At 42.3% G+C, this 15,645-nt stretch overlaps 1 protein-coding gene across 16 annotated transcripts in view; it reads right to left on the reverse strand.

The window, feature by feature from the left end:
• RBFOX2 (RNA binding fox-1 homolog 2) overlaps positions 1-15,645 on the reverse strand; it is a 932,501-nt gene that overhangs the window by 168,881 nt on the left and 747,975 nt on the right. For 15 of the 16 annotated variants that reach the window (XM_029590392.1, XM_029590393.1, XM_029590386.1 and 12 more), the window contains one exon: positions 3,045-3,186. In XM_029590392.1, the coding sequence (XP_029446252.1) occupies positions 3,045-3,186 (142 nt within the window). Of the gene's footprint in view, positions 1-3,040; positions 3,187-15,645 lie in introns of those variants that run through there. The other variant, XM_029590400.1, reaches the window with a different exon arrangement.

A 15,645-nucleotide genomic window follows, 5' to 3' on the forward strand; every position in this document is an offset into this window, starting at 1 on the left:
AACAGCTTCAGAAGTAGGCTTGTCTGAAAAGGAGTTTTCAGTGTGGTTTTAAGGTTTTGATGCAATCTGCCAGTTGAAAAGCCTTAGGTAAGGAGTTCCAAAATGTGAGGGCTGCGATAGGGAAGGCACAGTCTCTCTTGTAGTAAGACGGCCATGCTGGATAGATGGTATGTCTAAAAGCCCCCTCTGTGATAATCTCATTTGACATGAGGTATAACAGACACGTAGAAGAAAAGCATAATATCATGGTGAGTCTGAAGAGGAGATTAACTTAAAAGTTGTTAAGCCTTTCTTATACAAGACACAGTGGCTGAGGATCCAATGAAGATTGATGAGAATTTTTGAGCAGCCTGAGGTAATACAGGAAAAGTCTATGCAGATCCTTCAATATATCTGTTCTGTCTTCTCCAAGCTAGTGTCTCCTTTGAAATCCCAGCATTGCTTAGGCCGATCAATACTGCATTGACCTGTCTTCCTGCACTTTCTACTCTTGGAGCTGTCGCTGAAATGTCGTCAGCCCAGGACGCTCCTGGTCATGGTACAGAGGCTCAAACTGCAGCCGGGTCCACTGGAAAAGTTCTATCCGCCGGGCTCAATGATACCAATGAGCCTGGGAGAGATGAGAGCATAACTTTCCCTTCTGACCTCTTCAATGGCTCTATCTTTGGTGGCAAACAAACATGGATAACATGGGCATCCATATGTCTAGGAGGGGGATGCAGAGGAAAAATTACAAAAAAGGAAAAAAAAGATTGAAATGAAGGAGCACTGCACAGCAGCCATTCGGAATCCCTGACATGTGTGTGTGTATATACTGTCCAATTGGCCCAGTTCATCAGTGATAGACAAGCTTCACCTATTCCTTTTCTGTTACCTTTGCTGAAGGTGACTTTTTTCCCCTGTTAACTAAATCTCCTGATTCGTACATTTGTTTGAGTGGGTCTACAGTCATGTTCTATACTAATATTCTTGGTGGGGTGGGGGGGGGGGGGGGGAAGGGAGGGTGTTATTTCCTTGACATTTGATGGCTCTTCCCTCATTATAGTGGATTGGAGGATGCATTATTCCTCAGAGATGATAGTTTTCTTTTATGTTATTGTGTTCCATACATAACCTTTCTTCAAGTATTGACTTGATTTATGTATTCTGAAATTCTCACATATAAAAAGTAAAAAAAAAAATACACAAAACAAACAAAAAAAAAGAAACTGTAGGATTGGGAACCAAATCATCCTCAGCCAAAAAGGAGCTAAAAAAATCATAGCTCCCTAGTCTTATTTGAGATTTATTAAGGTTTTTGTCACTAAAGATATCAGAGGAAAAGTATATTGAAGTTCCTTCTTCCAGTGCAGGAAGAAGGCATCTGGATACTAGTCTGCTTTCCAATCTCTTTCTGGAGCAGAATACTAGTACCTTACTTTCCTGAGTTGCTGAGGACAGGTTTATTTTTGGAGTTCCCCACTGAAAAAAATAAGATTATTTGCAACAGTCTGAAAAAATAAGATTATTTGTAACAGTCTGACTCAGTGACCATTCATGTTGGTCCAACTGGCAACTTAGTTTCTGTCATAATGTTCATGCCCAACAGACAAGTAGCCCTTATTGCCATCCTGTATGAGGTAGTTCAGTTCCAGAGTTTCCCCACACAAGAGATACCCTATTCCTTCCTGTTTGTTCAAGTAAAACATAGCTAGACCTGGACAATTTGATCGGCCACTTGATTTCTGAAAATCCTTAATGTAGCAAACAAAAAAAAAAAAAAAGCCATGGCATGGCTATTCAACCAGACCTTTCCCCAGCTGAGTCATTAGGAATATGAAAAGTTTTTCCCAAACTTGGTCCTTAAGCCATACAGTGACACTCAATGTTAACTACATTAACCATGTTATATACCTGTCTTAATTTCTATAATCTGCTTTGAAACCAAACCTGGCAAGAAGTGGAATATCTAGTGTTTATAAATACATAAATTGCCCTTAGTTCCAAAAAATTGTGTGAAGCTTCTTCTCTTCACCCAGAAATTCTTGATATGGAGCTCATTCAAGTGAGTTCCCCAGCCCAGGGTGGACATGTTTGTAGATAGGACAATTGGATGTTTTGGATTTGGAAGGGTATGCCCTTGGCCAGACTGGATTGAGAGAGCCACCAAGAGTGAGTTTCTGAGCTTCTCCAGTACATAAATATGTTCCTATAGTCTTCAAGTGGCTTAGTTCTACTGTTCTTTAGTGTCCACTGGATATATCTCATATGGAAACATGCCATGGGACTTATATGCACTGTTGTAATTATATGACCAAACTGACAATGCCTTACTTCTCCACTGCAGACATTAAATCCAAAATTCTACTAGCAGGGACAAAAACCATGACTTAAGTGTTCTTTAGCAGAGCTCCTATACATTCCAGTTGGTGATATTTTAGAGCAGATGCTGAAGAGAAAGACATTAGTGATGGGACATTTTCTGACCACAGTTTGAGCACTTCTTGAAGTTGCTGGTCTTTTTCTCTGTCAGAAAAATTGACACAAAATCAATAAGAGAAGAAATTTTAATAGATACACGGCTCAAAGAGACAGAAAGGAACCATGGTTTGGAAGGCCTTTCAGAAGCTACTGCAGATGCAAAAAATCTAACTTTAGGGAAATCAAAATAAGAGATTATGCTACCAAAAGAGGGTGAAAAACTGGAGAAAACCAACAAAAATTACTGTGAGGAGCAGAGAACAGCAGCACTGTAAAATGCAACAGTCAGTTGTAATGGAAAAACTGAGGCACCCTATAAAGCCACGGGAATTCTTGCATATGCCCAGAGGGGTCTCCAAGTCTTTGCTGAATAGCTCTAGAAAATGCAATCTTTGCCAGTGCTGTAGGGATGACTTTACCCATGTGAGACACTATGGTAAACTGCTTGACTTTAGAGAATACCGATGGATGACAGGACAACTGTGTAGTTGTACCTGGAATCTGCCCCTTCTTTCCCCCTCTGGGGCCTAAAATGGTACATGATCACATACTGAGAGAAGTGCAACGCAGAATCCTGTGCTTACCCAGGGTAGGTGGGGATAGCTGCGGGGGGCACGGCCCTCACTGCGCCATAGACAGTTCGCCCTCGACCTCTAAGGTGAGCTCCTCGGAAAGCAGCTGCTGTGGTAGCCGCGGCAGCAGCGGTGGGGTAAGGGAAACCTGGAACTGTAGGGAAGGAAGGGAGAAAAGGTAAGAGGACAACACCCAGGAAAATTTCAAGCAAGACATTGACAGTAAAAAATATACATACATAAATAAATCCAAACAGCAAGCAGATGCTTACATCAAATACTAGAGATGGGCAAAATTGACCTAGTTCCTTGCTTTCAGGTCATCTGTTAATATTCAAAAAATATCATCTGTGGAGTGTAACTGCCCCTACTTGTGGCCAATTTTTAATTATGCATATCACCTCCAATGGAAAGAAAGTAGTAATACAGTTAGGACCAATTTTTCATCTGCATGACATACTGCCAAGTAGATATGTGGTGTTACCAAGTAAATTTGCCTGGGTAAATAATTTTATTAAAATACTGAGAACAAATAAAGAAAAGGAATTAAGAACATACATATGCTTTCCTAACTTTCAGCAAATTGAGATAAGAATCAGAAAGCAGCTGTTATAGGAGCCACCCTTCTGATAGTTTACTGAAATTTGAAGTACAACTGTCAAAAGAAGAGAAGGTGGTCTTCAATAGCTGTGATAATTACAGAAATTCTATTTTAATAATGTATGAATCAAGGGCAATATTTGTGCTGTCTGGAAAACAATTTCAGCTATTTTCTCTATACGATAGCCATATTCTCCTTTTTCATCTCTTTCAAGATCCATGGTTGCTAATTAAAATTTTATTTTTAAATAGTCTGCATCACCAAACCTCAGTTTCCCCAGTAGCTGCATTCTGGGAATTTACTGCAATTAAGGCAACTAGGCCATAATGTGTCAAATATATTATTAAAAATATTTAACAAATGATACAAAGGTCAGTAACTAAATCAAATACAAAATGCATGAGAACCACAATGCCATTTGCTTGGTGACATCCCTACTTCATCACAACAGCACTACAGTATGGTCTTTCATGTTTTCATTTAAATCCTAGTCTAATTTGCCCATCCCTAGCCAAAACAGTTATCGTGTCCATTCTTTACCGCACATGGCGTATGGCTTTCAATGAGGGGTTGCATGCGTACGCTTCAACAGAAAGGCCTCCACTCACATGCCTCTAATGTTACCATGCTACACAATTAATGGGGAGCCCAGATTGCCATGCTGTACAGAGTTTTCATTTTCATGCCTAGTGTAATTAGGATACAATTAATCTAAACAGTTTTATTGATACATGTAGCCCTTTTCAATGGATTTTTCTCTTACTAAGATGCATGCAGGGTCTGACAAACAAGATTAAGATTCTTACTGTTTTCTTTTCCCCCTAGCATGCAGCCAGAAACAAGCAAAATGACATTGCTGCATGCTTTTAGAATTTTTTGTTTGCTTGGAGGTGAAGATGAAAGAAGGGGGTGGAAGATTTACATAAATCTGCACCACTACAAAAGTGCTACATTACAGGTCACATGGTCTTTCTATATCAGTTTATGGTGCTAGCCATGTTGACCAAGTAGAGGTCAATCTTTATAAATCAAGAGTTCTCAACTTCCATCTTCTGAGGGCCACAAACAGATCTGTATAGGATATCTACAATGAATAATCATGAGATCTATTTACATGTATTCTGGTCATTGAACCAAGTTAATTTACATATTTTGGGTTACACTAAAACAAAGGACTGAATTTGGGAACCACCAATTTAGTACATCCATCTTGTGATAAAAGTCTCTGTGAAAAATCAGAATCAACTGGTTGAGTACAACTACCCTGAGAGCAACAAATTCTAGTTTGTATTTTAACTGCTACAACTAGTACTCAGAGTAAGCTATCATTCAAAGGGTTCTCCAGTGAAACGAGCATACTGAAAAAGAATTCTCTCACAATAATTGTGCAAGAAAGACTACATCCTTAGCTAAATGTTTCCTATCCATGTAGACAGTAAGCTAAACAGCTAAGACACAGAAGTGGTAAACCAGTCACATAAAGGCAATATGAAGCTTCAATTCACCAAAGGAGAACTTTCTAATCTGATATACAAACAGGAAAGTGGATTACAGTTTCAGATTCCAAGCAGACTGTTATCTGGTTCATACCATTGTTTATAACAGTTATGAATTTCAATTGTTATAGAGCTCTGGAATTACATTCTAAAACATAGTATCAGAAATCTAATGTTCTTAGGGCCACAACTGTAAAGCTGTAAGGGAGATGGAAGGCTGCTCATCCCTTTAGAAGACATTTTTTCTCTGATGGGTCTCGGGCTTCAACCCCAATCTGTCCCATATACCATTATGTTGATGGAGTATCCTGGTACATGTTTAACAATGACTAGTATAGTAGCTTTACGAATGCCTAGGGGAGAAAATACTACTATCAAGCTTTAATTTTTCCTCTCATGAAAGCAAAAAAAAAAAAAAAAAAAAAGACAGAAATAAAAACATAATGCTGCTTTAAATTACAATTGAGATGTAGTAGCTTTGTTTTTCCAGGCAAGAATATGGCCTGCAGCCCCTTCCAAGGAAGAGAGTTAGTGTGGGTTGAAATCACAGTTGCAGCTGGCCCAAAGAGCAAGAATTTTAACTGAAAATCACTAGTACTGTATTAGGCAGCTCAGCTATACCATTGCCTTGTATAGTTCTTAATTCAGCAGACCTTGGCTCTTCCTTTTTGTCCCCCTTGGAAAGTACATAGTAGAAATCTTCAGATATTTTTTAAACTCAAGACTACTTCTCAGATACAACAAAATCAAAGAACCCGCCAGAAAATGAAAATCAATTAAAAAAGAACCGCACAACAATGATAATCATAACCAATTTTATATGGAGCAAGGCTTTCCAAGTGAGACTGGATAGACTAGTGTGCCATGGAAGTCTTACAAGTTAGTCACAGAGTCAAAAATGTGGGATACCAGTGTTTCCAAGTATAAAACTAATTTTAAAAGGCATAACTACATGAGAAAGTGACAGGCCTAGACCATTAACAAAACATATTGGACAGAAGGTCAAAGCAGAGCAGAAGCTAAAACACTGCTATGGAAGACAAAAACAGGAGGGAATCACTACATTACTATCTGAATAAAGGTGCTCTGCTTTATGAAATATAATACATACTGACATGTCAGCTGCAGGGGGTAGATATTCCTACCATGTTATAGTCCTAATTTTTTGAGGTGGTTTATTTAAGCTAAGACCAACTTCCCCAGCTAATGAATTCAATGGTGAAGAAAACATTACTTGCAGAGCTACATGGTATCACTATGAACTCCTAACTTGTATTACATTCAGAAAAAAAACTCACTTTCTCTAATACATTTAATGCTGACAGAAGATGCCAAAGTGACAACATGAAGATCTGAAGTCTTCTATTTATCTAGCACACATACTTCATGATCAATGTGCCTCAATCTAGCTCTGGAAACATACCTCTATAGAAGTCATTTTTCATGCTCAGTTTAAATTTTGGACACTTAGTTAAAGCGGTCAATAGGTGCATACTGCAATGATATTTTAAACACTGTGAAGTTAAGCAAATGGACTGAAACCTGGGTCATTAACCACTACTAAATGATAAATTTCAGGCACTTTAAAACTATGTAATAGAGTTTTGCTGTCATGGCTAACACCACAATAGTGATGCTTAAAAAGAGATGTACACTCACCTGTAACTGTTAAAAATATTACTGTTAAATCATTTCTTTGGCATTCTTAAGAGTGTCCCAGAAATTATTCAGAATTTCTGGAAGAAGCCATATCAGCAAGTGAGTCAGAAATTTTCTTGCACTCACTAGATCTCATTGATTCATACTGACTGTGACATCACAAATCTTTTACATAAACTGAATAAATAAGCAATTTGTAACACTATATTGAACATGGTTGCTCCCAAAATTTCAGAGGAGCAGCTTAAAGAATTTTCAAAAATGAATTAGCATTAGAAGCTTTAATTGATAAAAGAAGATTACTGCTATTTGCTGCTTGTTCTTTTGTAACATAGCATGGGTCATAGAGCAAATAACAGTGTTTTAAAGAATTTAAAAAATAACAAATGAACTTCCAAATTGATTCCACATGCCTACTATTTACAAGAACCTCTATAGAGTTGACCAGAGAAAGATAAGTGAAGCTTTCTTTAAGAACAGCTCAAACTGGTTATAGTAACATAACTGCTAACAGACATAACCACATATCCTTTGAAGGTAATTTATAATACCCCTCCCCCAAAAACAATTAATACTTATGTAATTTTTAGCCCATCTTCTTGCTCCTGCATGGTCAATGAGTTAGCTCCTATTAGACACAGCAGGGTGAAACCCATGGAGCAAGGAAGTGAATGTATGTGCAACCTCAAATATTACAAAAGAAATTTTAATTAAGTCTAGTTTGCCTTCAAATGGTGAACAGCATTCTCCAATGACAAGCAGGATGGCAGTCCTCACACATGGGTGACATCACTGAATGGAGCCCCGTCCAGAACTTTGATCTCAAAGATTCTAGAGCTTCCAAATATGCCCTACTGATCATGTGCAGCAGTATTTAGATATTTTATACATACCATTGTTCCATGTAATGATCACAATGGTTTTCAGGGTAACATTCATAGCTATTAACGGACAACTCTTGACGGTTTACATAGGTAGTACTCATCTCAAATGAAATGAATTGTTCCAATACATAATAAATTGCTTACTAAAGATTAAGCTTAAAGCAAGAAATACAGAAAAATAATATAACAAATATCACATAATGGTCTGTACATCGTTTTAAGATTCTTATGTTCTCTCATTGTGTTTTAATCCTCATGCTTCAATTAATATCTCTTGACTATCTTGTTATTGTAGCTCTTTACATACTGATGTTTTTAAGTTAGATTATATGCACTTTTGAATCGCCATGTTTTTAGCTCGCATTTAAATCTCTTTCTATTTGGTATCACATGTAACATCTCAGGTAGAGAATTCCAAAGCTTTAGACCTGCTATGGAAAACACATGATCTCTTACTTGAGTCCGTATAGTGGGAACTGACAATAGTCCTTTATTTTGTGATCAGTGTTCGTTGAAGTGTGTATGGTTTACTCCTGGGGGAATTTTGCTCTACTGCGGAGCACAGAATTTGCGCAGAAAATAGCAGAGGAGACCCCGGCATGCTGTGAACGGAGCGCATCCTGTGGCATTTGGGATGGATGCGTTCCATTCGTGGCGAAGATGAAGGCCCAGCGTGCCGTGAACGGACTGTGCTCTGCTCAAAGCGAAAATGGAAGGATCCTGTGTGCTGCGAACGGCACCCCGGGCCTTCATCTTCGCCGCGAAAGGAGCGCGTCCCGCAGCATACCGGTGAGAGAGAATGTGTGTCAGAGAGGGGAGGGAGAGAGAGCATGGGAGGTAAGAGAGAGTGGGTGGGGGGATGCTTGAGTGTGGGTTTCAGAGAGAGCGCAAATGTTGCTTACCTGTAACAGGTGTTCTCACAGGACAGCAGGATATTAGTCCTCACATATGGGTGACATCATCAGGATGGAGCCCAATCTCGGAAAACTTGTCAAAGTTTCCAGAACTTTGACTGGCCCCTACTGGGCATGCCCAGCATGGCACCAACCCTGCAGCCAGCAGGGGTCCCCCTTCAGTCTTATTTGATAGCTACAGGTAGTGCCGAAAAAATAAAACAACAAAACGTTGCGAAGCCAACACCGCGGGGCGGCGGGTGGGTTTTGTGAGGACTAACATCCTGCTGTCCTGTGAGAACACCTGTTACAGGTAAGCAACATTTGCTTTCTCACAGGTCAAGCAGGATGGTAGTCCTCACATAAGGGTGAGTACCGAGCTGAGGATGTCCGAACATGCACCAAATGTACCCAACGGCGTGCAACAGGCACAACAACTGGTGTGGAATTTGGTAGAGGGCATCCTGAACCCCACTGGGCAGGCGGAAGGGTGTTGGTACGTCATGTTGGAAATAGGTTACGCAGGACAGATTGGCCGAAGATGGAATCTTGTCTTCCGGCTTTGTCTAGGCAATAGTGGGCTGCGAAAGTGTGGAGAGAATTCCAGGTGGCAGCCCTACAAATGTCAGGAAGCGGCACCGATCGTAGGTGTGCTACTGAAGTCACCATGGCCCTCACAGAGTGTGCTTTAACATGGTCTTGGAAAGGAATGCCTGCTTGCTGATAGCAAAAAGATATGCAGTCCACCAATCAGGAGGAGAGAGTCTGCTTACCCACAGGTTGCCCTAGTTTGTTGGGATGGAAAGAGACGAACATCTGAGTGCTCTTCCTGTGGGCAAGTGTACGGTCTAGGTAGAACGCTAGAGCCCGTTTACAGTCAAGGGTATGCAGAGACTGTTCCCCTGGGTTGGAGTGAGGCCTGGGATAGGTAGTATGATGGATTGATTAATGTGAAACTCCGAAACTACCTTAGGCAAAAACTTGCAGGAGTTTAGTGTAAGGCGGAAAGGTAACTAGGGCCGGTAATTCACTAACACTGCGAGCTGAAGTGATAGCCAAAAGGAAAATCACTTTCCATGTGAGATATTTTAGCTCACAGGAGTGAAGAGGTTCGAACGGTGGTTTCATGAGCCGCCCGAGAATCAGATTAAGGTCCCAAGAAAAGGTCGGAGGACGTAAAGGAGGCTTGATATGGAGTAAGCCTTTAAGAAAACGAGTTACGAGGGGCTGCACTGATATAGGGACATCCCCGAAACTTTTATGGAAGGCGGCTACCGCACTGACATGCATTCTGATGGAAGACGTCTTTAGACCTGATTCCGATAAATGCCAGAGATAGTCCAAAAACCTTGGGATTGGACAGGAAAAGGGATCAAGGGACTGCGAGGTGCACATGATGTGTACCTTTCCCATTTATAGGAATAAGACTTTCTTGTGGAAGGCTTCCGTGAAGCAATCAGTACACGAGAAACCGAATTTGAAAGGTTAAGTGGTTGAAGAATTAACCTTTCAACATCCATGCCGTCAGGGACAAGGCCTGAAGATTGGGATGGAGTAGACATCCGTCGTTCTGAGTGATCAGAAGCTGGTGCGTTCCCAAGGGAATGTGCCTGCGGATGGAGAGATCCTGGAGTATGGGAAACCACACTTGGCGCGGCCAGTGAGGTACTATCAGGATCATGGTTCCCTTGTCCTGACGGAGCTTCACGAGAGTCTTCGAGAGAAGAGGAAGTGGAGGGAATGCGTAAAGCAGACCGGTTGCCCACGAGAGGGAGACTGCATCTCTGGGCTGAGAGCGCTCGCTCCGAATGAGGGAGCAGTAATTGTCCACTTTGTGGTTCTGAGGGGACGCAAAGAGGTCTATTTGGGGATAACCCCATTGCTGGAAAAGAGAGGTCGCTACCGAGGGGTTGAGCGACCACTCGTGCTGTTGGAAGACATGACTCAGTTTGTCTGCCAAGACATTGTGTACTCCCGGGCAAGTAGGTGGCTCTGAGGTACATCGAGTGGGAGAGCGCTTCCGCCAAAATCTGCGCAGCTTCCTGACACAGAAGGAAGGAGCCTGTGCCTCCCTGCTTGTTGATGTACCACATGGCCACCTGGTTGTCCGTCTGAATCAGGATAACGTGATTTGATAGAGAATCCTGAAAAGCTCTGAGAGCATATCACATCGCTCGAAGCTCCAGGAAATTTATCTGGTGTTTGGCTTCTTCTGGAGACCAAAATCCTTGTGACTGCAGATCGTTCACATGAGCTCCCCAGCCGAGGTTGGAAGCATCGGTGGTGAGAATGAGTTGAGGATCTGGCAGGTGAAAAAGCAGTCCCTGGAGAAGATTGTTCTGATCTTTCCACCAGGTGAGAGACAGACGGATTGCGTCTGTGATGTGGACAATGGTTGACAGAGGCTGAGTCGCTTGAATCCATTGTGACCTCAGAGTCCAATGCGTGACTCTCATGGCCAGGCGGGCCATTGGTGTGAGATGGACTGAGGATGCCATGTGTCTGAGAAGGACAAGGAATTGTCGAGCTGTTGCTGTATACTGAGACTGCAACTGGTGAGTGAGAGATACGAGGATTTGCACTCGTTGTTGAGGTAGAAAGGCTTTTGCCTGTAAGGTGTCCAAGTTGCCCCAATGAACGACAAGGTGTGAGATGGGACTAAATAGGATTTCTCGTAATTGACGAGAAATCCTAGAGAAATTAGAGTGTGTAGGGTCAAATCCAGGGACAATAGAGCGGCTTGCTGGGTTGGGGCCCTGATTAACCAGTGGTCTAGATAGGAGTAGACGTGAACACCTTCTTTCCTGAGAAAAGCTGCGACAACCACAAGACATTTGGTAAAGACTTGTGGTGCCGATGCTAGGCCGAATGGAAGCACTCGGTATTGATAATGCTTTGGGCCTACTAAAAACCTGAGGTACTTGCGATGAGCTGAAGCTATCGCAATGTGGGTGTAAGCGTCCTGGAGGTCCAGAGAGCAGAGCCAGTCTCTTCTTTGTAGAAGAGGTAGAAGCGAGCCCAGGGTTACCATCTTGAACTTTTCCTGCTGGAGGTACTTGTTGAGGGCACGTAGGTCCAGAATTGGACGAAGCCCCCCGGATTTTTTGGGGATCAAAAAGTACCGGGAATAGAACCCTAGGCCTTGTTGTGAAAGAGGGATGGGTTCTATTCTCTTAACTGGAGAAGAAAGGAAACCTCCTGCTCCAGAGGGACAGAGTGGTCGGTAACTCTCCACGCTTGTAGTGGTGGTGAATCTGGGGGAAGAGCGAGAAAGTTCAGGTGGTAACCCTGAGCAATGATTGCTAGCACCCATTGGTCGGTTGTGATTGATTGCCACATGCTGTGAAAGTGGCACAATCGACCTCCCACTGGTATGGCTGGCAGAGGGATCAGGCTGCTGCTCTCCAAGGGAACGTCAAAAACCTGAAGCAGGCCCCGGCTGGGGAGCTGCTTGTGGCTTTTGCTTCCGGGGCTGGCGGGGCTGAGATTTCTGATAAGGCCTCGTAACTCGGGACCTTGTTGGTGGAGGATAGTACTTCCTTGGGCGGAAGAATGACTTCTTAGAGTCCTTCTTGAAGGGCTGCCTAGAAGGGAAGTCAGAAGGTATCGATGAGAGCTGTTTGAGGGTCTCATGATGGTCCTTTAATTCAGCCACTATTTGCTGAATCTGTTCACCGAACAGATTATCTCCTATACAAGACAGGTCAGATAGCCTGTCTTGTACTTCTGGGCGAAGGTCAGAAGACTTGAGCCAGGCCCAGCGTCTTGCCGAAATGGCAGTTGCAGACACTCTAGTGGAGGTGTCGAAGATATCGTAAGCTGTTCTTATCTCATGCTTTCCTGCCTCAAACCCCTTGTGGACAAGGGTTTGAAGATATTCTTGAAATTGGTCAGGCAGGGTTTCAGAGAAGTCCTGTATTTGCTTGAAAATGACCCTGTTGTATTGGGTCACATACAGCTGGTAAGGAGCAATCCTGGAGATAAACATGGCCCCTTGGAACACTCGATGACCAATATTGTCGAGAAACTTGTGTTCTTTGACAGGAGGGGTAGAAGAGTGTGGTTTTGTCCTTTTTGCTTTCTTTTGAGCCGATTCCACCACAACTGAGTGGTGGTCAAGCTGAGATTTTTGAAAGCCAGGGGCTGACTGTACCAGATAAGTAGTGTCAGCCTTTCTGTGTACTGGGGCAATGGATCCACGGTTTTCCCAGTTATTTTTGAGGAGGTCAAGAAGAACTTGATGAATGGGAATAGAAGTGATCACCTTAGGGGCATCCAGGAATTGGAGAAGCTCCATCATCTGGTGCCTATCATCTTGCTCCGTCTGAAGCTGGAAAGGGACCAATTCTGACATTTACTTCACAAAATTAATGAAAGAGAGGTCCTCTGGAGGAGAACGCTTTCTACTTTCAGTAGGAGAGGAAGGTGAAGGTAAGTCATCGGTATATAGCTTGGGAATCAGCTGTGTGTGAAGACTGCCATCCTGCTTGTTCCCAGAAAAAGCAGAGCTGCTTACCTGTAACAGATATTCTCCTGACAGCAGGATGGCAGTCCTCACGAAACCTATCCGCCTTTCCTAGGAGTTGGTTTCTCCAAGTATTAACTATATCATGGAGTGAGGGACTCTGCCTAGGGGGCAGATTGATAACTACAGCTGCACATGCTCATTAGGGCATGTTTGAAAGCTCAGAATCTTTAAGATTCAAGTTCCGGGCTGCACTCCCATCCGATGCCGTCACCCATGGGTGAGGATGGAAATCCTGCTGTCCTCTGAGAACAGCTGTTACAGGTAAACAATTCTGCTTTATATAACACCACTATACATGAGTGAAGAACAGTTTAACACAATCAACTTTTTTGTCACTTGAGGAATCCCACCTCTGATTACAGTCAGAAGCAGGGAGATTCTGTACTGCATTTAAAGGGTGCTCCTCAGACAACTGGTGACAGACTCCAAACATGAAAGCAATATGGGACCTGGTACCTACAAATAGGGAAAGCCTTTCTAATGCCATAGTAAATGGTCATCTGGTCTTCAATGATCACCAGTGTGATTCAACATAGAATCAAAGTCATAAAAAAGTCATACAAAGGTTAGAGTCTCAGATTTCAGAGTACCAACTGTGTTAAGATGGAGGAGATTCTTAAGGAAGAATAGAACAGTGGGCAAAACAAAACCATTATGAAAATTAATAAAAGTAACAGAAAAAAAGAGTATGGTTGAAAAAGGGCTAGAAAGGCTAAAGAGGTTAGGACAGCTTGAAGAAGAGACAGCTGAGGGGGGGATATGATAGAGGTCTTTAAAATCATGAGAGATCTAGAATGGGTAAATGTGAATCAGTTATTTACTCTCTTGGATAATAGCAGGACTAGGGGGCACTCCATGAAGTTAGCAAGTACCACATTTAAAACTAATCTGATAAAATTATTTTGCACTCAACGCACAATTAAGCTCTGCAATTTGTTGCCAGAGAATGTGGTTAGTTAAGTTAGTGTAGCTGGGTTTAAAAAAGGTTTGGAGAAATTCTTGGAGGATAAGTCCATTAACTGCTATTAATCAAGCTGACTTAGGAATAGCCACTGCTATTACTGGCATCAATAGCATGGGATCTACTTAGTGTTTGGGTACTTGCCAGGTGCTTGTGGCCTGGATTGGCCACTGTTGGAGACAGGATGTTGGGCTTGATGGACCCTTTGTCTGACCCAGTATAGCAATTCCTTATGCTCTTAACTTCAGCACACATTTTCTTTACTTGAGCACTAAAACAAAAGTCAACTCCCAATGCAGTAATTAAGCTATTGGTATGCATAGGCATCAGGACTTAAAAACAGCAAACCTATAAATGTAGGTGGACAGCATACAATTTTATAATCAGCTTGGTTTTTCTTGGGCTGATACTTTAGCCTTGGACTCTTGCTGTGTGTCAACTATTAGATAATAGCTAATAGATAACTGGCTCTCAGTCTCTCAAAGACAGAACGTTTGATCATCCATTGAGGGAGCTCTGCTACTCTTCCTTTTTTGAAGATTCAGAACACTGATGTACAGTTTTATCATCTGATGTTATGAACTTAGGGGTTGTTATTGACTCTGGTTTATCCTTTAAGAAGCAAATCAAATCTGTTGTTCAGGCAGGATTTTTTAAACTTTGCATGGTTTAAAATTCTTTTTCTCTTAACACATAATTAAGCTCTGGAATTCATTGCCAGAGGATGTGGTTAAGGCAGTTAGTGTAACTGGGTTTAAAAAAGGTTTGGATAAGTTCCTAGAGGAGAAGTCCATAAACTGCTATTAATCTAAATGAAATAGTGGCTTGGGATCTATTTAATGTTTGGGTGCTTGGCAAGTACTTGTGACTTGGATTGGCCACTTTTGGAAACAGGATGCTGGGCTTGATGGACCTTTGGTCTGACCCAGTGTGGTATGTCTTATGTTCTTAAATAGGGGAAGTCCATAGATGTCATCCAGTGGCACCACAGAGGAGACTTTATTACTATGATCCCTTTAAGGTTCCATGTGTCCTGTGTATGTAGAGAAGCCCCGGATTCTGAAAAATTCTTGGTGGGGCTGTTGTCATTGCTGTCTCTGCCAAAGGAGGAACTAGTGGTGCTGGGGGTGAGCGATGCCAGTTGCGGGCGACTCCCATGAACAGCAAATGCAACAGTACCCCCGCTACAAAGCCCTCTCTCCAGTCTTCTGAGCTTGGGCTTCTCTGGAAATCTCCTGTGGAACTCACGTATGAGTTGTGTGAGGGGGGGGGCTTGGAGATTGGAGGCTGACTGCCATGAATTTTCCTCGGGTCCATAATTCTTATACGAGATGAGATACTGGAGCTGGTTTCAAACCCTTCGGGAATCCAGAATCTCTTGGATCTCAAATTGAGTATCTTCTGTGGCAACTTCAGTGGTCTGGAGGGGCTTTCTCTCCAAGCAAGAGAGAATTGTAGATTTCAACAGAGAGATGTGTAACATCATGAATCCGTAAGGATGCTAGTAATTTGAGCTTGTAAGCCACAGGACCCAATTATCGCTCAATGGGGAATGGACCCAAGAATTGTGGTGTGAACTTCAGACACAGCA

The sequence above is a fragment of the Rhinatrema bivittatum genome, chromosome 2, assembly GCF_901001135.1.
Source record: "Rhinatrema bivittatum chromosome 2, aRhiBiv1.1, whole genome shotgun sequence".
Classification (NCBI taxonomy): Eukaryota; Metazoa; Chordata; class Amphibia; order Gymnophiona; family Rhinatrematidae; genus Rhinatrema; species Rhinatrema bivittatum.